The 25,704-nt window shown below is 33.6% G+C and overlaps 2 protein-coding genes across 2 annotated transcripts; one reads left to right on the top strand and one right to left on the bottom strand.

Annotated features, from left to right (window-relative positions):
- Nucleotides 1-12,538: 12,538 nt before the first annotated feature.
- Nucleotides 12,539-14,373, bottom strand: CYP86A1 (cytochrome P450, family 86, subfamily A, polypeptide 1). Its single transcript, XM_078971435.1, has one exon. The coding sequence runs from the start codon at nucleotides 14,314-14,316 to the stop codon at nucleotides 12,772-12,774; it is 1,545 nt and encodes a 514-aa protein (XP_078827561.1). The 5' UTR covers nucleotides 14,317-14,373; the 3' UTR covers nucleotides 12,539-12,771.
- Nucleotides 14,374-19,075: 4,702 nt separating this feature from the next.
- LOC145009920 (uncharacterized) lies at nucleotides 19,076-21,532 on the top strand. Its single transcript, XM_078968537.1, has one exon. It carries the CDS (start codon nucleotides 19,076-19,078, stop codon nucleotides 21,530-21,532), a length of 2,457 nt encoding a protein of 818 aa, XP_078824663.1.
- Nucleotides 21,533-25,704: the final 4,172 nt, after the last annotated feature.

Genomic DNA, 25,704 nt, shown 5'->3' with positions numbered 1-25,704 from the left:
CTAAGATAAAGCAAAATACCATTTTGCCCTTCTAATTCCTCATCTCCTCATAGTTGACCAAAAGTCAAACTGGTCACAAAGTCAATGGTCAACCTTTCGTTAACTAAATGCGGCGTACACCTACATTTATGTAGGGCGTAAAGCCTTATTCATAAAAGGGTGAAAATCAGACTACGCTAGGCATAGCCCAGATCACGCCCTACATACAATGTCTATTACCAAAATTCATTCTTAAGCACTTAATACATTAAGACCTTTCACTCAAAACTCATATTTGGTCCTAATAGCTTCATAATGGATAAAATTTTCAAGTTTATCAATTTGAATGGTTTAAACAAACAAGATCTAGTGCTTAAGTCTCAAAGGGACCAAAAATACATCTTTGTTAACTTAATCCATTAAGTTCAAGTCTCCAACCTTCATATCTAAATCAATATGATATTTAGATGGATAAAGCTTCCAACTTTTTCCATAACAAGGTTACAAACCTTTATGATCTAAACTTTATGCACTAAAATTACCAAAATTGCTAACACAACCTACATGGCTTAATAAACAATCACCCAAGCACAACTTTCCTAGTTCAATAAGTCCCAAGAGTGTTCCATATGGCTCAAAAGGTGTTGGAGTTCTTACAACTCCCAAAACACAAGCTTAAGGGACCAAAAAGTGGCAAATATGGCAAATAACTAGATCTATGAAACCAATGAGCAATTTAAAACATGTTTACTTACAATAGTCTAAGAATGATGTAACTGTTGGGTTATGAGCATTCTAACACTCCTAAGTGTACATGCAACCCTAAATACCTTGGATCTATGTTTTCTCTATTATACATGCAAATATGAATATCCAAGGTATTATCCTAATCTAGCATACAAAACTATCAATATAACAAGATAGAATACATACCTCTTTGATGGTGCTTGTCTTCATGAAGCTTGAGTGCCTAGTGCCCCAAGTGTGACACCTCAAATGGTTCACAATCATCAAAACACTTAGAATAACTTAGAGAGAATTCTACACTTCATGAAATCGGCTAGCCCTCTCTAGAATAATACTAGTCTCTCTAGCGACCGATTTTCCTCAAGAATAAGATGCTTATATAGTTATACAATTAGGGTAAACTCTAATTGTCATGACTTTCCATTTCCTTGGATCCATGGGTTCAAATATACCATGGAGCATCCATGGAGCATCATATGGGTTTTGTCCCAACTAGATAATCCATGGAGCATTAGCCCACTATACAAGTATGGATGATTTACACAATCAACCCATATATTTAATTAGTCTTCTTTTGATCACATAATTAATCCTAGATTAATTCTTGATCAATAGTAATTAAATAATCTCATTATTCTTATTATTAATATACTAGAACTTATAATATATTAATAACCATAAGTGTCTTATTTCTCTCATTATAGTCTATCCAAGTGCATGATGGTATGCAACCCAAATGGACCATGCCGGGTCGGGTCAAGTCTTACCAATTATAGTTATGGACTTAGATATTAATCCAACAGTCTCCCACTTGGATAAGTCTAAAACTATTATTGCGTATGACTTCAGGAACCAACTGGCAATTGTAGCTCTCAAAAGCTTCTGTCGAACTCTGACCTTGTAGATGAACTCTGATCTTGTCAATGACTTGTCCATTAGATAAGGGATCATATATTCCTCCATTCTAGATATCATATGGACTGAGACATGGATTATAATCATTCTCTCTGTCCATTTGTTTTTTCCCGATTTCCGATTTATGACGACTGACTAATTGAACAAATCAAATCAGTCCTGGCCCGGCCGAGCACTTCCATTTGTCATCATCAAATCATCAAGGGGCCCACAGATATCGCTTTTATCCCGAAGGTAAAAGGAATGGATAAACTTCAACTCATATGGCTTGTTCTACTACTTGTTGAATCATACACAAAGGCACGTTTTATAGCACCGAGTTACCAAATGCAGTTTCGTGCAATCAATGTACAACCAACTCATAGTAACAACTCATATCTCTAGGTTTGAAGAATATAAGATATTATCGTCTCATGATCACTCGTGATAAAATCCATGAAGTGATTCCAATGAGCGTGGGTTGAATCCAATACTCAGAACTTATGAGCACTCATGAGTGTTGTAGCCATTTGTCCAACACCTTAGACCTCTACAAGCCAACCCATGACAGTCTTAATTCATATCTAATTCCAACATATGACCGACTGTGGATGGTTTGAATAACTTAGTCATTCCGGAAGAATAACTTAGTTTATTCGGGAAGTTAAAACATGCAAAGTGCAACACAATAATAATTGAATCCAATATGGTCTCAGAACTTATGAATATAAATAAAACACCTTTTATTTATCACCATATGATTACACATTATTCATTGTATACTGTTTCAACTATCAACATTATTCTTGAATTTAAAACAATAGTTGTCCCATGCTCCAAGCATGTACACTATGTTTTCTAAACACTAGTCATGCCACACACCAAGTATGCATACTATGTTTGTCTATGATCTTTACTTTGTGAACTAGATCAATTGAACATAACTTCAATGATTCTCTTTTCACACTCCCAAATCCTTACTGCAAATGCAAGAATTCCAAATTCATGTCATTTACTGAAATCTGTTAGATTATAAACTTATATGCATTGATCCTCTTGTAATGATTATGCACAAAGTCAGAAAGACTTGGCAACAATCATTACAGAGTATTCCAAAGGAGATCAGCTCCTTAGAAACATCCTTCTTGCATTAAGTTTCCTAATCTTAAACATATTGGAAAAATTCTAACTTTGAAACATTTCCAGATTCCATTTTGACTATCACTTCTGAACAAGAGTTGCCTCCTTACAAATTATGTCAATATGGTCCTTCTAGAATTATCACTACACTTCCAACTGTCATTGAGCAACCAATATTTGGTAAACCTTAGATTGTCCTCAACAATTGTTTAATCCTTTTAGTCATATCCAGTTCTAAACCTTTTCCCTTCTTAATGCCCTAGGCATTTGGAAAATTTTAGAAAGGATGAATATAGCACATGTAATCGATCCTATATCCGAAGCATATGGGACACGATTCATGATGTCTCACATAAAGACTAAACCAGTCTTTTGCTATAACATTTCCATTTCTATTTGCCAAGTTCTCATAATTCAGATTATAAAAAGGGATGCCGTAATCATAATCGAATTTTAGAACGCAAATAATGGACCCATATACAGAATTTCCTTATGTTGAGCCATTCCAACATGAAATTCATATATATTCTTGACTAAATGATTAAAACCTCACGATCTAAGCTTATAGATTTGAGATGAGGACCCATATACATAATTTCCTTATGTTGAGCCATTCCAACATGAAATTCATATATATTCTTGACTAAATGATTAAAACCTCATGATCTAAGCTTATAGATTTGAGATGAAGTATAATTTCCTCTTCCTTAATTATAGCAAAACAACTCTTTCCCAGTTGAAACTTTTGTTTTCTATAATTAACATTGCTAACTTGCAATACTTATCATAATTATCATGCTCCCACTAACATGATGATTATTAGCATAACACTTATGCTCCCACTAGCTTTGACATGTACTCTGAAATCAGCTGGACTTCTAGAAATCAATACTTTATTGACTTTCTTACCAAAGTTCAGATTTCTGATACTGGATTGTTTTGATAGAACTTTATCAAAATCATACACCTTCCCTTAGATAGCACACTTGTGTGTCTAAACAATTATGAAGAGGGATGCCGTAATCATAATGGTTAGACCTTTTTGCCACTTCTCACAAGTCCAGGTTAATGTACTGGTAAACCACACATGCTCCACTAACGACTTTGAGAATGCAAATATCACAATTGCTATCTAGCTAAAATCTACTTAGTGGAAGTGTTTCCTCACCATCATTTTCATGAATCGGAGAGAAACCTTATGACACTTAGATTTAATGGTGTATGAGTTCTTGTCCATATGAATTGTCATAACCATAGTCACAAGACAAGAATTATGACAAATCCAAACTCATATGGATTGAACTCAATCTTAACTTCTTGCCACCTGGCAGCTCAAGGGCCTGCCATTGCTTCCAAGTTGTTGTGCAACCAATTGAGAATTCTAAGAACTCATATGCAAAGCCAACTTTGATTGGAATGGGCACAGAATATGTCAACACGATAGGTTATAAACCTCAAGTCGTGTGCTAGTGAAGAACTTCAGGTTTTATTCTTGACTAGTTCTTGAGACTTTCAAGACCTTTAAGACTCCCACTGTCCTCTTGACCTATAAGACTCCCTTGTCAAACATCCAAGAGATAGTGTGGATTCTAACCAAGACAAACACTTCACACAATTGGCCTAAGTTGGTCTTTGTTTTATCCAAAACATCACAACTTACCAACTTAAAATGAACAAGAGTAGGACACTTTTACTCTTACATTTGACACGTGTTTTAAACCTTCTTAAAGACATGTCACTCAAATTACAATCTTGGAGTATGACTCTAAGACTTGTATTGGAACGAAGTATGACTCATCTTCTTGATTTAACCATTTCAACAATTCAAGATCCCTTCTTCTTAGTCATAAGAATGCACTAAGACTTCCTTAGAGAACTAATTTTGATATGGATTCTTAATCATTAAGATGATCACAAAGCTGATACTAAAGTACTCTCCCATCTTTTCAAATTTGAGGAACTTTTATCCTTCTGCCTAATTTGATTCTTCTTATTCGCTCTGCCATGCATTGGAACCTTTTCCAATGTCTCAGAGTTACACTTACGCTTGTAAGTATAATCATATTTACTAAGCTTTAGTAAACTATGACGAATAGCCTTATATCTTTTGTGGTGGACTTAATCAGTGCACAAGACTATGTACTTGATCCCTTAGTCCATTACTTGACTCACACATTCACGTGAACAAGTAATCAGTCTTAATTTTCCAATACTTGAAAGTTCTCATTCATCATGCTATAGAACTTGCATGATTCCAAGTCCTGGTCCAATTGAGACTTTGGATGATGAGAGTCTTTCCTTATTTGGTAAATTTAGACATTACCACAAATGAAGGAATCAATTTCATATTTCCACTCTTGCTATTAATGGAATCATATAAGCAACAATTTTTCCTCAAATGCCATTGTAAGGATATTTTAAAATAAATAAAACCAAAAATTTTCTTTTATTTTAAAACTATGCAGAAAAACTTATCCTTACAACCCATATGAAAAACTTGTTGTTATCTATTCCTTAGCAATATCTCATAACTCCTAAGAATTAGCTCAAGAATCTGATTTTTCAAACTACGCGATAGAAATCCATCTATGCGATCAGATTTAGCATATTCTTTCTTTAAGTTCCTTTACTTTTCTTTGATTCTTAAAACATTACCATGTGACCCAGTCACATCATGTATCAGGAATCTCAAAATAGAAACTTAACAGAGTTAGATTAGTGGACTTTTACCTGAAGTGGAGTCAATCTTATTGACTTTAACATCCTTAGGTAAATTAGGCAGCTTCGCAACTAATGACCCTTACTTTGGCAATATAAACATATGGACCCTTTGATAATGGTACACAGGACTATTACAGACTTAGCCTTTTTCTCTTTACCATTTGGTCAACCTAGTTGACTATGGTCAATCCCTTTCCTTGGGAAGAGAATGTTTTTTTTTCTGTATTTCCAGTGTCACCATTGTCAATGTCTATAAAGTTTCAGGAAGTTGATCTTAGCAAATAGATAAGATCATTAAGGGTCTTGTCATATTCTGTTTCATAGGTGTTCCAAAAGAACTCACTATGTGACTTCGAAAGTGATTGAACCACCAACTTTCTCAAGACTTTGACACCCAACTCTCCCGGCTTGTCAATATGTGACTACATCTCCAAGATGTGATCACACCAAGACCTTTACTTGCCAATAGGGCTCGAGTGACCTTAAACTTTTTAAGAACTTGTGGGGTAGGGAGAATAATTGGAGGAGGTGAAAGAAGTATGATTTCCATGGGACATCATCTTCATTTAGGAAAGCTTGTTTCAAGAGATTTGAGAGGATCATAAATGTCTAAACCAGACATCTTTTTAGGAGATATTCAAGATAGTTGATTTTAAAGTCCTTAATATGACACCCAATATGAAATATTAAGGCTAGGACCCAACAAACTATTTTACAACTTAGAAGAGGTATGCCGTAATCCAAGCTATAAAACAATTTGAAGGTAGGTGAATGACGATTCACCAATTTCCACCAAGATAAACGAAATGTATTATTAGGTTTTAATTGGTTTTTGAAACTCCTAGATCTTTGAGATTCATTGAACTGTTCAATGGCATGTTTCAATCTCGAGTGTTCCCTTCAGGTTTTGTGACTGGGATGCCGAGGATCACAAAACAAGGTGTGAAGTAACCATGCAAATTACTTGGTACCCTTAATAAATTACCCCTCAATCGATGTGCCGGTTAACCACACACGCTCCATCGATACTATGATAAATATTAAGTCACCCTTTACCTACCTTGTTAAGTCCAAGTTAGTGTGCCGGTTAACCACACACGCTCCACTAACCGACTTAAACAAAGTGCAAAGTGTAATTTCATGGATTAGCACCTTATTCACATTTTCCTAAGTAACTAAGATTGGGTATTATTAAGAGTTTAGTTACTTAGTATTTATCATTAATACTTTTAATGAAGGGAGAATTATAGTCCTGTCAAACCCGTTCGGCTAACGACCCTCCACCAGTCAAGCAAGCGGTGGGTGAGAGTGGACACCCATTAAGTTGCCATTTTATAGGCAACAACCTTATACCCACCTTATAGACCGGCTTCATGAATGAGGCGTACTAGCGGTAAGACTGACTTTACTCTTATATATATATATATAAATATATATATATATATATATATATATATATATATATATATATATATATATATATATATATATATATATATATATATATATTATTAACTTATAATATTATAAAGTATAAGGGTTGAATTTTAACTTTTAAAATTCTAAGGGCTAACTTGGAATTAAAGTATTCATAAGAGAAAACTTTACAAATTCCAAAACTTGAGGGCAAGTTTTGAAACTATTCAAAACTAATTAATTCCATAACTTATGTGTTTAAAGTAGTTTTAATCCAAAAACTCTTCAAGTTCCATAACTTATGGAAGACTTTAAACTAATAAAAGAATTAACTTTTCTTTATTTTTATAACTTATGGAATTAATTAAGGTTACATTTTTTTATTTATTTTTATTTATTTAATGAAGAGACTCTTGGTCCTCCATAACTTGAAGACAAATTATGGAGTCATAACTCCAATTAATTAGAACTAGACTCTTCATTTTTTTTGTAACCTTTGCTAATTTTATGAGTTTTATGAGTCTTTAATTGACTCTTCATGTAACTTGAGGACAAGTTACACAAACACATTTTATACTCAACTCTTAGATTAAAATGGATTGAAAACAACTATTTCAATTAACTTTTCTATTAATCTAAGCAACTCATAAGAACAAGATAATTCAAATCAAACTTTTTCATGTAATTAGTCTAACCTTTAAACTAATACAAAACATGAATCTATTGACAACTATCTTTGAAAATGGATTAGCGTGAACATTACCACATCAAAAAACAAGTTTATAAGTTCAAAAACAACTTAGGGTAATGTTCCTAGTCCATTTCTAGCCAAAAAACCTTGAAAATATGTTGTCTGGGGTCCAACTCGTCGAGTGCATGAACACAACTCGGCGAGTTGGATGCATTTTGCCTTGGACTCGTCAAGTCCCTTCATGGACTCGGCGAGTTTGCTGGGCTGACAACATCAAAACTCGATTTTTTAGCTCCATTTGCAAGTATAACAAGAAAACAAGCCTAGGCTCTGATACCACTGTTGGGTTATGAGCATTCTAACACTCCTAAGTGTACATGCAACCCTAAATACCTTGGATCTATGTTTTCTCTATTATACATGCAAATATGAACATCCAAGGTATTATCCTAATCTAGCATACAAAACTATCAATATAACAAGATAGAATACATACCTCTTTGATGGTGCTTGTCTTCATGAAGCTTGAGTGCCTAGTGCCCTAAGTGTGACACCTCAAATGGTTCACAATCATCAAAACACTTAGAATAACTTAGAGAGAATTCTACACTTCATGAAATCGGCTAGCCCTCTCTAGAATAATACTAGTCTCTCTAGCGACCGATTTTCCTCAAGAATAAGATGCTTATATAGTTATACAATTAGGGTAAACTCTAATTGTCATGACTTTCCATTTTCTTGGATCCATGGGTTCAAATATACCATGGAGCATCATATGGGTTTTGGCCCAACTAGATAATCCATGGAGCATTAGCCCACTATACAAGTATGGATGATTTACACAATCAACCCATATATTTAATTAGTCTTCTTTTGATCACATAATTAATCCTAGATTAATTATTGATCAATAGTAATTAAATAATCTCATTATTCTTATTATTAATATACTAGAACTTATAATATATTAATAACCATAAGTGTCTTATTTCTCTCATTATAGTCTATCCAAGTGCATGATGGTATGCAACCCAAATGGACCATGCCGGGTCGGGTCAAGTCTTACCAATTATAGTTATGGACTTAGACATTAATCCAATAGTAACCTTCCTGGATCTATACTTGAAAACTTCTTCTATAAACTTTTCCTCTACCTTGTTCTTCAAGATTCAACCTTCAAATGTAGAAATAAGCTCAACAATGATGCCAAGGATTAAAAAAAATAAAAGGAGGCTAGGGTTTCTCAAGGAATGATCTTAGGTGATGGAGGCTAGTTATGATAGGGTTTCCTATAAGTTACAACCCTTAAATAGGGATCACAATCGAAGAATTAGGGTTATCATCTGATGCATTTACTCCTTACTTACCATAAATTACGCCATGTGTAGTTCATTAAACTCGCATCCAAAATTCATCATTTATGCCATGTGTACTTTTAGTTACACCACCCATAGCAGCTACGCCCTACATGGGACAAAACCCCTAATTTCTACTTCAACTTCAAACAACCATAACTTCTTTGTTCCATCTCCATTTTTGGTGTTCTTTATATACACATAAAGGTATTGAAGAGCCCCATAATCATATCTAATTATATTTGACTTAAAACATATCAAACTAAAATCCTTAATTCATGAAAGAAGTCTGAAACATCACTTTTCCCTTTTACCCTTTGACACCAAAACACAAGCCAAGGGATTGGATCATATAACCAATACTATCCACATCTAATAGGGTCTAAACCTTATTCCATTAAAGCTCAAGGCCTTTACTTGATCCATTTATTATCCATAATCCTGAAATAAAAACCTTCTCAAAACCGAATGTCACAACTAATAAGGAAAGGAAGTACATGAGCATGATTGTTCCATACTCAAGTGTTATTGGAAGTCTCATGTATGTTATGGTATGTACCATACCTAATTTGGCTTATTCAATAAATATAGTAAGCATGTTTATGAGCAATCCTAGAAATGCTCATTGGGAAGCAGTCAGGTGGATCTTTCAATACTTGAAGGCAACGAAAGATGTTTTCTTGGTGTATGGAGCTAATATTAAAAGTGACTTGGTTATATATTCTAACTTAGACCATGGATGTGATTTGTTGAAACGCAGGTCACATACATGTTTTATATTCACTCTGTTTGGATGTGCCATTAGTTGATTTCAACTTTACAAGATACTGTTGCTTTGTCTACAACTGAATCAGAGTACATGTCTATGATGAAAGGAATAAAGGAAGAGATATGGTTGTACGAGCTTATTTAGAGTCTTGGTTTGAAGGTAGAGGATCATGTCGTGTATTGTGATAGTTAGAGTATGTTGAGTATTGCAAATAATCTGGTGTATCATGAGATGATGAAGCACATTGCTTTCAGGATAAATTTCATTCCTGACATTTTGGAAGAAGACAAGTTCTCTATATTGAAGATCGATACCAAGGTGAATCCAACAGACATGTTACCAAAGTTGTTGCCTAAAGTGAATTTCAAGATTTGCTTAGACTTGGTTGATTTCCGCATGAGTTAAGTACCTTTTGGGTATGGATGACAGGAATGGAGGGGAAGTTCTTGGTTTAAAGTGGAGTTTAGAGGATGCTTAAGTCAAGGTGGAGATCGTTAAATGTGACTTAAGCATTTAAAGCATTATCATGGATCATTTGGGTTCAATGGAGCACTTAGAGTAAATAGATCATCTGAGAAGGGAATATATCATATAAGAAAGGAACAAGTCATCTGAAAAAGAAATGGATCATCAGAGAAAGGAATGGATCACTTGAGAAAGGAATGGAGAATCTTGTGATGCTCCATGATTAAAATGCGCCATCTAGAGAGTGGATGCTCCAACTTAGAGCATGGGTGCACCATTTAGGAAGAAGGTGTGCCATTCGTGATGAGGATATGCCACCTTGGAAGCTAGATGTGCCACTTAGAAGCACATGCACCACTTTGGAAGATTAATGTGCCCTTCATGAGGAGGATGTGCCACACTTAAAGATGATGCACCATCTTTTGCATAAGATGCGCCATCCTCAAGCATGATGCACCATCTTTGTGCAAGGGTATGCCATATACATTCTTGATGAGCCATGGTATCCCTAGGTGAGCCATTTATGTTATGATATATATTATATATAATGCTCAAGATTGTTTAAGGTTGCTCAGAAGTTGAATATACTCAAGGAATGCAATATGATACACCACTATGATGGTTAATGAGCTATTAGTGTTCATGATGTGCCACGTGTGCATCATGATGCTCCACTGTGGCTCATGATGCTCCATTATGTTTTCTATTGATGTTCATGTAATGTATCTCAAAGATGAAGGCTCCAGAAGCTACTGCATGGTGGATTGTGATTACTTGACACCTTTTATAAGCCTACGGATTAATATGCTTGACCTATTAGGGTTTAGGTCTTTTTCATATGCTATGAATAGGGGTGCCTGCTAGTCAGTTGTTTGCGTCTTCAACTCTAGTGAAAATGCAAATCTCTGTTGAATTGTACTTGTAACATTTGTTCGATAGCTCAGAAATAAAAAAATACCCCCTCCTGCCCATGGATATAAATCACATTAATCAAATCAAATAAATATTGTCTATTGTGTGCTTTTGGTTTTGTGTTTTATCCACATTAGTTCCTAACAAATACCTTTGTATTTATATTATGAACACTTTTAGAAATTTAAAATAGATATCGATATGTTTTTATTCAAGCAAATCGATATGAAATTATATACGAAATGACAAAAACAGTCATTTTTATAGTTATGAGAAATAGACTTTTAATGTTTAATCATTGAAATCAATAAACTATAAGATTATATAACATCAATGGTAATGATAACAATAAAAATAAAATAAAATAACACTAAAAACAAAGAAAATTACATGTTCTTTTTGGTCATTGGACTTTAGTGGACACCACCACGGTCATTTAATGGTTAAATTTCGTGGTTAGGTTTGCTTTTGGCACGTTGGTTACCATCATGATAAGCTAATCAAATGAAGTAAGGATATCAAGATCGAGATTTTACTTAAAATCATTTTATGTTTTGCAAGATTGTGATCGTAAGATCGAATCGGAATCGAAAGATCATACCAAAATACAAAAATATTCGAATTTGCTCACAAGATAGTGAGTATGAAGTATACATTATAATTAACTTGATGTTAATTAAGATGTAAACAGAGGAATCAACTTTAACTTCTTAAACATGAACTATAATTTTTGTTGCTAAAAACCAGGAAAAAAAACAACTTAATTCGAAAAAAAGAGATCATTTTGATAATGTACAACTGAATGCATAAGATCAAAAATGATATTATTAGTGTGCTTTGCTTGATCCAAGATTAATTGATGAAATTGTGATGTTCTATATAACTTTTTTGCAACTTATAATATTCGATTTGAAGTTCGAATTTTTAATACTCGGCTAATAATAAAACTTAAGAGCTGAGATTGAAATCGTAATGTACTCGTGATCATTTTACACTTGTAGGATTTTAATATAAAAAACGAGACTTTAGCAAAGGATTGAATTTAATATTTATATCATTGTTATACTCATATTTCGTGTAGTTAGTTGGCCAATAATTTATTATTTGAATAATTGTTGTATTTTTTTTTTCTAATTACAATCGACTATATATCCTATTTAATTACATATTTTTATCAATATAATAATCAATTATGCTTTGTATTATGAAAATTTAATATCAAATGTATCATAAACTTGTTTTATTCCATTTAATTTAATATAATTAATATAAGACGTCAAACATGTTAATATATACTTAATATTACATTTGTAAACGCTAATAAAACTCTTTCTGAAATTGTTAACTAAAAAGAAATTAATACGCTATGGCAATAAAACATTACAAAACGTAATAAATTGAAATTTATTCTTAAGTAATTAAAGCATACAAATAAAAAGTAAACATGACTTAATTAAAATCGTTTAATGTATAATTTTGGAAAAGCTTGCTATGATTTCCGTCAAGCCCAACAAAGCATTACAATATTACGATCGAACCAGGAATACAAAAATAAAATAAAAAGAAAGTAAATACAAATTAAATGACCAATAATACCCTTTGACCAGATGCGTGTATGTGATATAGTAGTATACGACCACCTCAAAAACAACCAACTTTCCAAATTTGCCCTTCAATGGTTTCTATGCGGAGATGAGATCGCGTGGTTGCAAGTATACCTTAAGCCCATTCTTCATAAACAGCGTCAACGACATCTTCTGTTCCACCCGGTGGCCGGGAACAAGCTTCAGCCGGTAACGGAGGAGAACCGCGGAAACCACCGATTTCATCTGTAAGTAAGCCAAATCCTTACCTAAACAAGTCCGAGGTCCGGCGTTAAACGCCACAAACTTGTAACCATCTTTAGGCGGTTCAAATCTATCTCCGGTAGCCGATAGCCACCTCTCCGGTTTAAACTCCAAACAATCTTCACCCCACACGCTCTTCATCCTCCCTACAGAGTATATGGAGTACGTCACTGTTGAACCCGCCGGAACCCTAGTTCCGTCTGGCAAAACGTCGTCATTGATAACGTACTTGAAATCCTCCGGCACCGATGGATACAGTCGCAGGGTCTCCGCCAGGGCTGCTTTTAGGTATTCTAACCTGTCAGCTTCATCGAATATCAGAGGATCGGAAATCCAAGTGTTGGGATCGTTTCCACGTGAATCTTTTAACACAGCCGTCAATTCGTTGATTATTTTAGCTTCGATCAACGGGTTGTTCATAACCAGATAGAAAAACCAGCTGAGAGCGACGGAGGAGGTGTCACGTCCGGCGAGTACAAAGTTCAGAGCAATGCGCTTTAAAACGTGGTTTGGGAAGATATTCCCGTCGACATCTCGTTTCTTGATAAACCTCGATAGAAGATCATCTGAAGGATTTAATTTACGAGCTGTTAAAGCATCTGTCATGTAATTTTCGACAACTTGAAGGCTTTTTTTCAGTCTCATTTCTGCGCCTATACCAAAAAGCTTCTTCAACCGCCATAGAAACCCTGGATACAACAACCGCTGCAGCGTCGCCTCTGTTGCGGAATCAAACGCCGTTGCAAATGGATTTTCCGATAACTCTAAGGATAACGTTTCCGGGTCTTTACCAAATGTCAACCCGCAAATGTTATCGAACGTTAACCGGAGTAAAAGATCTTGCAAGTCGACGGGGAAGCGTTCTTCGGAGGCTTTTTCCAAAATGCGCCACAATCTGGTTTTAATAGTCCTGCTAACCCACCTAGCCATGGCTTGCCGGAGCGTGCGTGTCGTGAATTCCAACGCCGCCGTCTTCCGCTGTATCAGCCACGTTTCGCCATCGCTATTGAATATTCCTTGACCTAAAAGATCATGAAACGCCGTTTGCCATGTGGGTCCTTTAGGGTAGTTATCAAATCGGGTCCGGAGTATATGCTCAATGTTTTTCGGGTTACAAGTAACTGTATAAAACCCTTGTTTACGTGCAAAGAATGGTATGGCGATTGTGGTGGTCTGATAAGTCCCACCACCACCGGAATTTCGTAGGTTTCCGGCGATCCAATCATGGATCCGAGACCTATTTAGGAAAAGAACAGGAAGGCTACCGAAGAAAGGATAGACTTTGGGGCCAGAAAGATGACGGGAGAGGTGGTGGAACCAGAGGAGGTAGGCTGAAGAGGTGGCTACTACCATGAAGACGATCATGAGCTCAGCTTCCATGGCGGAGTTTAATTCTTAACTGTGTATTGTAGCTTTAGTGAAGAAGGTGGTGAAGAAGGGTTTATATTCAAAGAGCGAAGAGCATGGGACTGGTGTAATAGAAAAGTTATTTAAATTTAGGAGAGAGTTGTTGAGAAAATACTTTTTTGGTCTTTGAATTTGTGTGGGGGCTCTTTGGTTGATAGGAACTTGTGTTTGTGTGTTCATAGTTTTTGATTTATTTTAATTAATCAACTTTCCTTCCATATTTTTATGAATTTAAAATGTATAATAAATTATATTCGTGTTATATACTTATATATTCACCAAAAAAGAATTGTTGGGAAATTTTCTAAAATAGGTATGATTTGCATATGCAGATATGCAATGTCATAATTACACACACGTATAGCATCTTATTAATTATTTAATACGTTTGAGGTTTTGTTTTTTAATTTTAACTAAAATATCGTTCAACCAACAAATACTACAACAAATCAACTATCGCTATTTTAAATCTAGTTAACGACTGTTCAAATAATGTTTGTGTAAAATCCAACCTAAATATACATTATAAAACACTAATAATAATGTCATTTTTAAAGGATACTATATAAATATTAGTGGAAAATAATAGACCGTACTACTTAGGAAAAGTTACAAGTATTTTCTAGGTGGTTTCCGGTTTTGGCTTCTTGGTTAAATTTGGGGGTGGTTTGCTGGTATTGAGCCGGTTTCAGCCAAATTCCTTTTAAGCGCCACATGTTTAACCGTTTTTCTCTCCACGTTTTCTCCGTCGTTGCTTTCCCAGTTATCTATCCTCATGAGTATTTGGCTTTGGCTTAGATCACCGGCTTCCCATATCTACTTCGTGCTTCTCCCCAATAGATATATCTCCCACCACCTCTTCAACGCGAATGAAAGTACCCTCCGCTAACAGGCCACACTGAGTATCCAAGTCTGCAATGTTCTGGAACCAGCAAAAACGTATCACATTGAAAAGTTGGGACCATGTGAATTAGGGCTCAATCGATTCAATTTGCTTTCTTTCTTTTAATAGATGTGTGACATCTTCTTCTTTATCAATTTTGTGTTTTCCCCATTTTTTTTGTTTATTCTCTGCTTGAATCGGTGCCCTAACAAATTTGAAAATCCTTCGATTTTATTATTCAAGATTTATAGTTTGATAACTTCATTGAGTAATAACAACTCCCAGAGGTCCAAAAGTTCTAAAACTGCAACAAGTAGAACACTCAAAACTCAAAGATGATGAATTATTGATCAGAATGGAAGCCACAACTCTTAACAGGGTTGATACGCTTAAACCCCAATGAAAGTCCCTTTGCCAGCAGGCTACACTTGAAACCATTCGCAAAAATGTATCATGTTAGAAAGTTGGGGACCAGGTAAATTAGGGCTCAATTGACTCTATTTGTGAGTATTGAATATATTAAAGTTTTTATTATTCATATATGAATTCTTATAAAATTTATTAACATTACGCATAATATAGGCCTTTTGCTTTATATGTTTTCTCTTTCACTATGTGTATGTATATGTATGTTTATGTTTGTAGGTTAATAGGGGATAATGAAAATAGAGGACCCAAAAGATGAAATTGCGGTCAAAAGTAATAAAAAAATCACATATGTATTCAAGTTTCTTTAAATGAACTTATGTGTTCTCTTTAATTAAACTTATGTTTTGTAACACTTTTTGTCATATACTTATGATTCTCAAGTTTCTTTTTCCCAACTAAGGATTCTGGTGTTTCTGGAAAATCATTGTCGAGGTCATGTAACGCCTGATACTCGTATGCTAATTATAAAGTTTAATTGTCATTTTGGGTTGACCACGACATGGTGAACGGATCACCATAGTGTGACAGTATGTAGGAAAAACACGTATCAAAAGTGTCTCCCACGACATGACGAGTATTGGCTATGACGTGGCAGCGATTGTTTGAGCTAAAACCCTAATTTTCGGACTTTGAGCCCTATTTAAAGGAAGTAGTAACTAGGGTTTCGCCCTTATCAGCCTCCATCACCCTCCAACACTCATAAACCCTAACCCTTGTATCTTTTGCATATTGTGAGCCCGTTTTAGTGCTTTTAGTCATCCTTGAAGGATGAAGAAGGAAGTGTGGTGCAAGATTCAACTAAAGATCCATCTTCACTCCTTATGTTTATTGTCTAGACCTTTGGTGAGCCTTCTAGTTCCATTCTTGTTGGTGTTATCTTCATAGATCTAGGATTTTAGCACATTTTGGACTCTTGGTTGCATTTGGCAAGATAGAAGAGATAAAGTTTGCAACTTTATGACTCTTAAGGGTCCAATAGTATTATATCTCATGGATATGAGATTTGGTTGTGTTTTGACATCCATGCATGAGTTTTAGCTGCTTTTGTACCTATTTTGACCTAATTCAGATTCTAGACATATTAAGCACCAACTTTCATGTTGATTTTAGTGTTAGAAACACTATTGGAGAAGATGGACTTCAGATATAAAGGAATAAGTGCTTAATGATTAAGTTCATGCCTTATGGAACCTAGGGTTTGAGTTTTGGACCTTTTTGGATGCTCTTTAGGGGTAAAGTTAGAAAATTTATCCCTATATGCCATGTTTTAAGTGAGAGCTGCGCTTTGTAGCCTTAGAGGTTGGAGAAAGCAACTTTATCAATTAAGTTGTTTGGAACCTCATTTCTACGACGTGGTGTCAGGTCACCACGTCGTGGTGACTAGGGGTCAGATCGTCTGTTTTGTCTTTTAGGGACCATGACGTGGTGAAGGACTACCACGACGTGGCAAATCAACGTTGGCTTTGACTCTTGAATTTTTGACCTTTTATCTTGGACCTGAGTTTGACCAAGTTTGACCTGAGGTTATTTTGGGAATTTTCAGTTGTATTTTAGATTGGTCACTATTTGATGAATAGGTGACGAGTAGAGTTTTGATATTCAGAGTCGAGGCCTATTCAACTATTTGCTCAGACCGAAAGGTGAGTTTCCTCTATGGTACTCGTGAGTCGAAGGCACCAATATCGACCGACTAGATGATGTTAGTAGGATGATAGTGCTCTTCGTGATGATTTCATGTTATGTTTGTTTATGCCTGTTATCTTCATCGATTTCACTAATATGATTGTATGATTAGTTGTGAGGTTGAAATAGACCCAGTACCGGTTGAAAGATATCGAAGGGGCAAAATAGACCCAATACTGATAGAAAGATACTGAAGGGGGGTGGAATAGACCCAGTTATGTTTTTACTGTTATGTATGTATGGTATGGGGTAATTTGGGGGAGCTCACTAAGCTTTGTGCGTACGGTTTTTAGTTTATGTTTTAGGTACTTCCAGCTTGATAAGGAAGGGTCCGACATGATCGTGTCGTATTCGCCCATGTTTTCACTATTATGTGATTTTGGGATTTTGTATTTTGATGTTATTTCATTGTGATACACTTTTGATTATTTCGACATGGTTAGTGGATGTTTTGAAATGAATTTAAAATGAAATTTTTGTCTGAAATTTTTGGGATGTTATAAGTCAAGACTTTATGAACTCAGGGGCGAAGTATATTAAGGGCCAGGAGGGGTTGTGGCCCCCCCTGATTTTTTTATTAGAAGTGTAAATAGTCCATATCTTTTTTATCAATATTAGGCCTAGACATTAAAAAATTGGGCTATGGCCCCTCCTGTGCTTTTCCAATAGTCGGAATCAAACAAAAAATCATATCGTCATTATTGTTCGTCCCTACCCTAGTGCCTCGTCTGAAATCTGAACCAAAGTACCAAACACTCCTTAATCGTTGCTGTGGCCTGCATCACTGCGTGCTGTCATACTGCTGCCTGTGTTGCTGATCAGAAGATCAGTGATCAGTCCACTCTATCTCCTGCCTTATTCTCCAAGTCTAAGTCTAAACTCTAAAGTCTTGCTGATCTCTGGAAGCTTGGAATCAATTGATCAATGTGAATATTGAATTGTGAAGTCTGGAAAAAAAACAATCATAATTACTTAATCAGTTTTTTTTTTTTTTTTTTTTTTTTTTTTTTTTTTTTTTCACAATGGGGGATATGAACCTACAATTACAAAGACTAATTTAACGATACAAAAAATAACTATCTTATATTATTATATATTAATTGGGGCCACTGTATTTGATAATAAACTATAAAGGTCTAGGTTCATTATGTGATACTATAACTAAATTCTTTGGTATCACATAATACTCTTTTTGAGTGTTGGTAAATTGGTATGAATATGATGAAACCTGTTGACGTTTGCAAAAAACATAAGGTTATATTTGGTTACATAAAATACTATCGAATGTAACATATTCAGTGAGACTATTATTTGTTAATTTAATTATTTAAATACAATAATGATGAAGATGAATATCATTAATTGACCATTACTTGAATCTGTAGTATTTATGAAATTCCTACATGAACAATTATAAAAATGATAGAGCAAAGTAATGATATTTAACCCCTATAAAAAAACTTATAATAAAAAGTCAATTCGTGTGTCTAGATATTTCTGCATTATTGTCCACCAATTTCTTTTTTGTCAAGAAAAAACTTAAATCTTACACACAAGTTGTTAGATTTTTGCAAAATTTTGCAAAAATATCAAATAAGATTTGTATAAATAAGATTTTTTTTTTTTTTTTTTTTTTTTTTTTTTTTTTGCAGAATTTGGGTTGTTGGTTTATGAGCTTAAAAAAACTTTTGACTTTTACAGATACAATCATATAAATCTCACAATTTCATGGGAAAAATGAAAACCATTGATTCTTTTTTCAAAAGAAAGAATGATGATGAAGAAACTCATAATGATAATCAACAGAGTAAACGTTACAAAGCTTCAACAAGTGAGTCGCAACCGCAAGAACATGAAAATCAACAAGAGAATGATATTGATGAAGCTACACAAGCAAATCCTAATGAAGTGGATCTTAAGCATCTAGAAAGAGATCCCGCTAAACGAAAACAAATGTGGGAATATCCAGTTAATTTAAGGGAACAAGTAAGACGAGCTTATATGACTTTAGGACCTTTCCAAATACGTCTTCAAGAATATCATGCTAAAGGTTCGAAGAAACATCCTCGTAGATTCCAATATTCTTGGTTCAACATTTTCCCTAATTGGTTAGAGTATTCTCCAACAACACATGCTTCTTATTGTTTTATTTGTTACATATTTAATGATAAACCAAGTGTGTGCCATGGTTATGATGCATTTACTGTTAAAGGATTTGACAATTGGAATAAAGTTAATGATGGGAAAAATTGTGCATTCTTGAAGCACATTGGTTGTTCACAACATAAAAATGTTGTTACATTTGCTGAAAACTTGATGAACCAAGCAACACACATTGAAAATATTATAGTGAAGCAAAATGAAGCACAAATATTGAAGAACTGGTTACGATTAAAAGCTTCAATTGACACAGTTCATTGGTTGACATTCCAAGCTTGTGCTTTACGAGGACATGATGAATCGCCTAATTCCAAAAATCGAGGTAATTTTCTTCAACTACTAAAACTTCTAGCATCTTATAATGATGAAGTTGCAAATGTTATATTAGAGAATGCTCCTTATAATTCAAAGTATACTTCTGGAGATATTCAAAAAGAAATTCTTAGTATTATTGCAAATAAAGTTCGGAAGCATATTCGTAATGAAGTCAGGGATTCATACTTTTGTGTCATGGTTGATGAGTCACGAGACGAGTCTAAAAAAGAGCAAATGGCCATAGTTTTGAGATTTGTTGATGCAGAAGGGATCATACGGGAAAGGTTCTTAGATTTGGTTCATGTTAGGGATACCTTATCATTAACCTTGAAAACAAATATGTGGAAACAACTTTTGCACTATCAGTTTGATGTTAGCAAAATCCGTGGCCAAGGTTATGATGGTGCTAGTAATATGAGAGGGGAATGGAATGGATTACATGCACTTGTTCTTAAGGATTGTCCTTATGCGTATTATGTTCACTGCTTCGCTCACAGATTACAACTAACACTGGTAGCCGCTTCAAGGGAACTTATTCCTATACACCAATTTTTTACAAACTTAATTTTTACAATTAATGTAGTTTGTGCTTCCAGTAAGCGTCATGATGAGTTACAAAAGGTAAAGGCAATTGAGATTGAACATTTATTAGAACTTGGTGAAATTGAATCAGGTAAAGGATTGAATCAAGTTGGGACATTAAGAAGAGCTGGTGATACACGTTGGGGTTCTCATTTTCGTTCTGTTTGCAGTTTGCTTAACATGTTTGATTGTACACGTGTTGTTCTCCAGGGAATAATTGATGATGCATCTGCTACTTATTCTCAACGCGGAGATGCTGATGCAGCTTACTGTTACCTGAAATCATTTGAGTTTGTGTTTATTCTTCACTTGATGAAAGAAGTAATGGGAAAAACTGATATACTTTCTCAAGCTCTACAAAAGAAATCCCAAGATATTCTTAATGCAATGGAGTTAGTTTCAGCAACAAAGGAGAGTCTAAATGATTTCAGGAACAACGGATGTGATTCTTTACTTGAACAGGTAAAGATTTTTTGTGAGAAACATCAAGTAGATGTGCCGGATATGCAAGCTCCATATACTTCTACTAGATATCGGCCTCGAAAAAACGATAATCAGTTTACTTTTGAACATTTTTATCGAGTAGATTTGTTTACATCCACATTGGACAAACAGTTACATGAGTTGAATAGTAGATTCAATGATCAGGCGATAGAGTTGTTAAGTCTTAGTTCTACTTTAGTTTCAAAAGAACACCCTAAAGTGATTAACATTGATCACATTTGTCTTCTTGTTGAGAAGTATTATCCTGAAGATTTTACAGAGCAAGAGAGAATTCAATTACGATATCAGTTGGATATTTTTTATATCGATATGACAAAGAATCCCAGGCTAAGTCGTGTATCAACTATTGCTGACCTATGCAAGGGTCTTGTGGAAACTCAGAAACGTGAGACGTATTATTTGCTTGATAGAGTGGTCTGGTTAATCTTGACACTTTCAGTTTCTACCGCAACAACAGAGAGGGGATTTTCAGCAATGAAAATATTCAAGAACCGCATTCGCAATAAGATGTCAGATGACTTTCTCGCAAACAACTTGGTGGTTTACATAGAAAGAGAAATTGCTGAAAACATTGATACGAAGTCAGTAATTGATGAATTTAAAGACCTTAAAGGTCGTCAGGTTGAGTTGTAATTCTTCTTCTAGGTATTTTTGGTATTTAATTGTTGAAAAAAATTGGCTTCTTTTTATGTGTAAGACAGTAACTTTAGGAATTTTTGGTGAGTAATTTAGGTATTTTTGGTGTTTAATTGTTGATTTTTCTTTTGGTTCTTTCGTGTATAAAAACGTTAATTTTAAATTGTAATACTTTCGGCCCCCCAAGTCAATCGCTCAAGCTCCGCCCCTGTATGAACTTAGAGTTAACTGATTAAATAGCTTCTTTCATAACTTGTATTATGTTACTTGCCCTCTCATAGGAAAATAATGTTATTTTGTTGATAGTGACTAGATACTAATTAGAAGCTAGAAAAATATGTGATATTCTTCAGATATCAACTCCGAAAAGCCACAACGTTTTTGGACAACCTTTAGATGATGTTGTAAGACCCAACCAAACAATCTCTCTTTTTATGGTAATGATTGTTTATGCATTTTGAAATGAAACAATTAGAGAAGTTAATTAGACCATAACAAAAAAATGGGTAACACTATACTATATTTATCATTAAAGAGCTTTCGGTTATTATAAGCACAAAATGACAAAAAAGTATGGCAATTTTGTTTACCAATTCAAATGCTTACACACTTTAAGTTGTTTAATAGTTACACGAATTAAAAATTGTGAGGTTTTGAGGTTTTCATCATTACTTTGTTCTTAATATTTAGCCTATAACCCTCATTATTAAATTGATTCCATTACCCCATTTCAACCTTTTAAATGACAAACGCATTATATGTTTGCTATTAGCATGTTAGGTAATTTGGGAGAAATATAGACATATTACATATTTGCATATGCTTACTTGATTAGAAGGAATTTGATAACGCTCAAATAGGCTCTAACAATGAGATGAATTTTCAAGTTGATGCTGCAGGTGATAGTATTAATTTGGATAGCTTATAAAGTATTGTCGGGATAAGGTGTTGAGTGAATTATGTTTTTCCTCCTTGAGTATCTGACTATTTTATCACGTGTGAAATATACTCTTAGCTTATCTTTTACAAGTTTTAGTTAAGGTGGATGGGGTGTTACAACAGGAAAGGGAGTTGTGGGGATGAGAGAACACAATAAGATGATAAGTTTCAAATAAATAACATATATTTATAAAAAGTCATAAGAAAGATAATATAGTCATTTTAAATTGAACAGTGACCAAAATTAATATAAAACATCAAAGTACAGGTCGAAAGTGAAAGACAAACTTTTTTTGAATCAAATTTGCAAAAAATCAGTTATATTTAGAGACCACAATTTATAAATGTAATGTTTTCTTTAAAATGATGTTTAATGAATATTAAAGGAAACAAATATGTAAAAAGTTGGGATTAAATGGGGAAAATGTTTTATGTAGTGAGTCGTTCTTTTTGTATCAAGTAAAAAGCAAACACTCTACATTAGGTGTTGGTTTTTAATTTCTTCAATCCTTTACCATCTTCCATTAGGTTGCTGTTCTTCTTCATAACCAACCAGACCTACCAAAGGAGTTCATCAATTCTTCTACAACAACATTGAATCAATATGTTCATTCCCAAGTAAATTGCTATTTACTTTTCACTTTTGTTTGTGTGTGTTAACTGATGTGCTCTTTGACCTTGCAGCTGAGGTGGTAATAGGTTGCATATTGGTTGATTTGTTCGATTTTTTTATATGAAAAAAATAGTACCTTTTCATTTGTTTGTAGAATGATTTATCATGTGCAATATGAAATTTTAATAGTTTCAGCCAAACGCAGCAATATAATAAGTTATATTTTGGCCAAAAATTTCTAAGTGTAATCTCCTAATAAAAAATATCAAAAATAGAATATTATAATTGGGTTTTTCAAAATACATACAACATCCTGATAAGAAAAAAAATGTCCTGAGGCGAAGCGGCGACTTATCTCCTAGTTAAGAAAAATCTTCGACAAAGTCCACATATTCGTATATATTACAAGGGTTTATTAACTATAAAATCATAGTTTTATTTTTTTAAAAGAAAATAACAAAATCCCGACAATTGTTCTAGAAAAAGATAAGAAGTTGATGATCAGTTACATATTTGAGATTTTAGATCGTAATCTTCGATTTTATAAGGTGTTAATTTTTAGAAAATTTCTTATATTATGAGTTTATTAATGATAAATTTATTTCTTTGTTTTTAACAAAATATTATCTTTCTATAATAACATTATATTTTTTATGTTTAATAGAATGCATAACGTTAATGTATTCTTTCTATTTACTAGATAGTATTATCCTAATAAATTCTTAATGAATTTTCTATGTCTAACAGAAAGTATTAACTTACTATAATTTTATTGTATTATTTTTTGTGACATATGAGATATCATTTTATTTTAAAGTTATTATATTGTAATATTAAGATATTCTTATTGTATTAACTTATTATAATCTTATTGTATTTTTTTTATGAGATAAGATATGAGATATCATTTTATTTTAATGTTATTAAGATTATAATAAGTTAATACAATAAGAATATTCTATGTCTGAAAATTAAGAAAATTTTATTATACATGTAATTGATTATAGAATAACCTATTACAAGAAAATAGTCCACCAAAGTGGTTTAAAAAGGAAAAGAAAGAGACATATATGTGTAAATGGAGGATGGATTTACCATTAAATTAAGAAGAATAGACATAAGTTACTGGTTAACTAATTGAATTAAATTCAAACATTAAGTAGAGTAATTCCAAAACGTAATTAGTTTTGCAGCTTTAAGCCATTCAATGCATTTCATCTTACGGTTCAATAGTAGTACTTTATATATTTGAATTTTTTTTGTAAAACTAAAAAAGGCACTGGATACCTTTTCCATTAATTTAAATGAAAGGGTGTTATAATTATATATTGAACGAAAGTGGTAAATATATTCGTATTAACTTGTTTGTCAATTAAAAACATAAGGATTAAATAAGTTGAAAACTTGATTAGTTAAGAACACATAACACGACTACAAGATTGAAGCATATAATGTTTAACGCAAGACAAAAGAACACTGAACACACATGCTTCGGACATGAAACATGTACTAAAATGTCTTCAAACTTATTGAAATATACTTTGCTTATAATATAATTTCATTTTTGACAGATTTTGCTACAATTAGAATTTACAACGAACACCTTATATATATAATTAAATTTAGAGTAAATTACTGAAATCGTCTATGTGGTTTGGTCAAAATTGCACGTTTGGTCCATAACTTTTTTTTTGCACTCAGATCGTCCTTATGGTTTGCTTTTGTTGCGTTTTTCGTCTCTATGGTTTGGTAAAAGTTGCATGTTTGGTCCATAACTTTATGTATGTAAGAGACAAAAAATACAACAAAAAATCAAATCATAGGGACGAAAAACGCAACAAAATCAAACCACGGGGACGATCTGAGTATAAAAAAAAGTTAGGGACAAAACTTGCAATTTTGACTAAACCACATGGACGATCTAGTAATTTACTCTTAAATTTAGTTATAAAAAGATGGCTTGATTGACATTATTTTCAAATTTACACAATGTACATTTAAACAAACTAAAATAAACAGTAGAATATCTTAAAGATCTTGAAAAGCTAAGCTTAACATGTGAGATTACAAAAAACAATATAATTTCAACCAAAAAAAATAATTGAATAATTGAACAAGTAATATTAGCCCTCATTAGGTTGTTGATGAAATTATGGCTATGTTTCGAAGACCTCGACCGGTTTCAGAGATGTAGGCAACCATCCTACATTCAATTCTCATGAACAACATTTGCATGTGATATAGTATAAATTAAGTTGGAGTTATCAAAAAGTAATCAATCAAAATGAAGGCAAAACACAATGCACCAATTCCCATCGGTTATAATTTCTAGATAGAGCTTCAAACAATTAACACATGTCGCAAGATTAACACAAGGTGCTTTGCATGAGCAAAGCCTCTTACTAACAACTTTAACATATGCCCCTTTTCTATGAATGACATTGAAAAGATGGATAAGTTCCATATGTACGCAACGGTATGTATAAGGCATGATATTTTCCGTGCAATAGGTGTTGTTAATGAGGTTTATGTCAAATCCAAGTAACAATCATTAGGAAATAGTTATGTGGAATTTTAGATATCAACGTAGTACTTACAAATTGGATATAACATTTGA

The sequence above is a fragment of the Lactuca saligna genome, chromosome 8 (genome assembly GCF_052625555.1).
Source record: "Lactuca saligna cultivar CGN05327 chromosome 8, ASM5262555v1, whole genome shotgun sequence".
In the NCBI taxonomy this organism is placed as follows: domain Eukaryota; kingdom Viridiplantae; phylum Streptophyta; class Magnoliopsida; order Asterales; family Asteraceae; genus Lactuca; species Lactuca saligna.
This window is presented reverse-complemented; position numbering and strand designations above follow the sequence as displayed.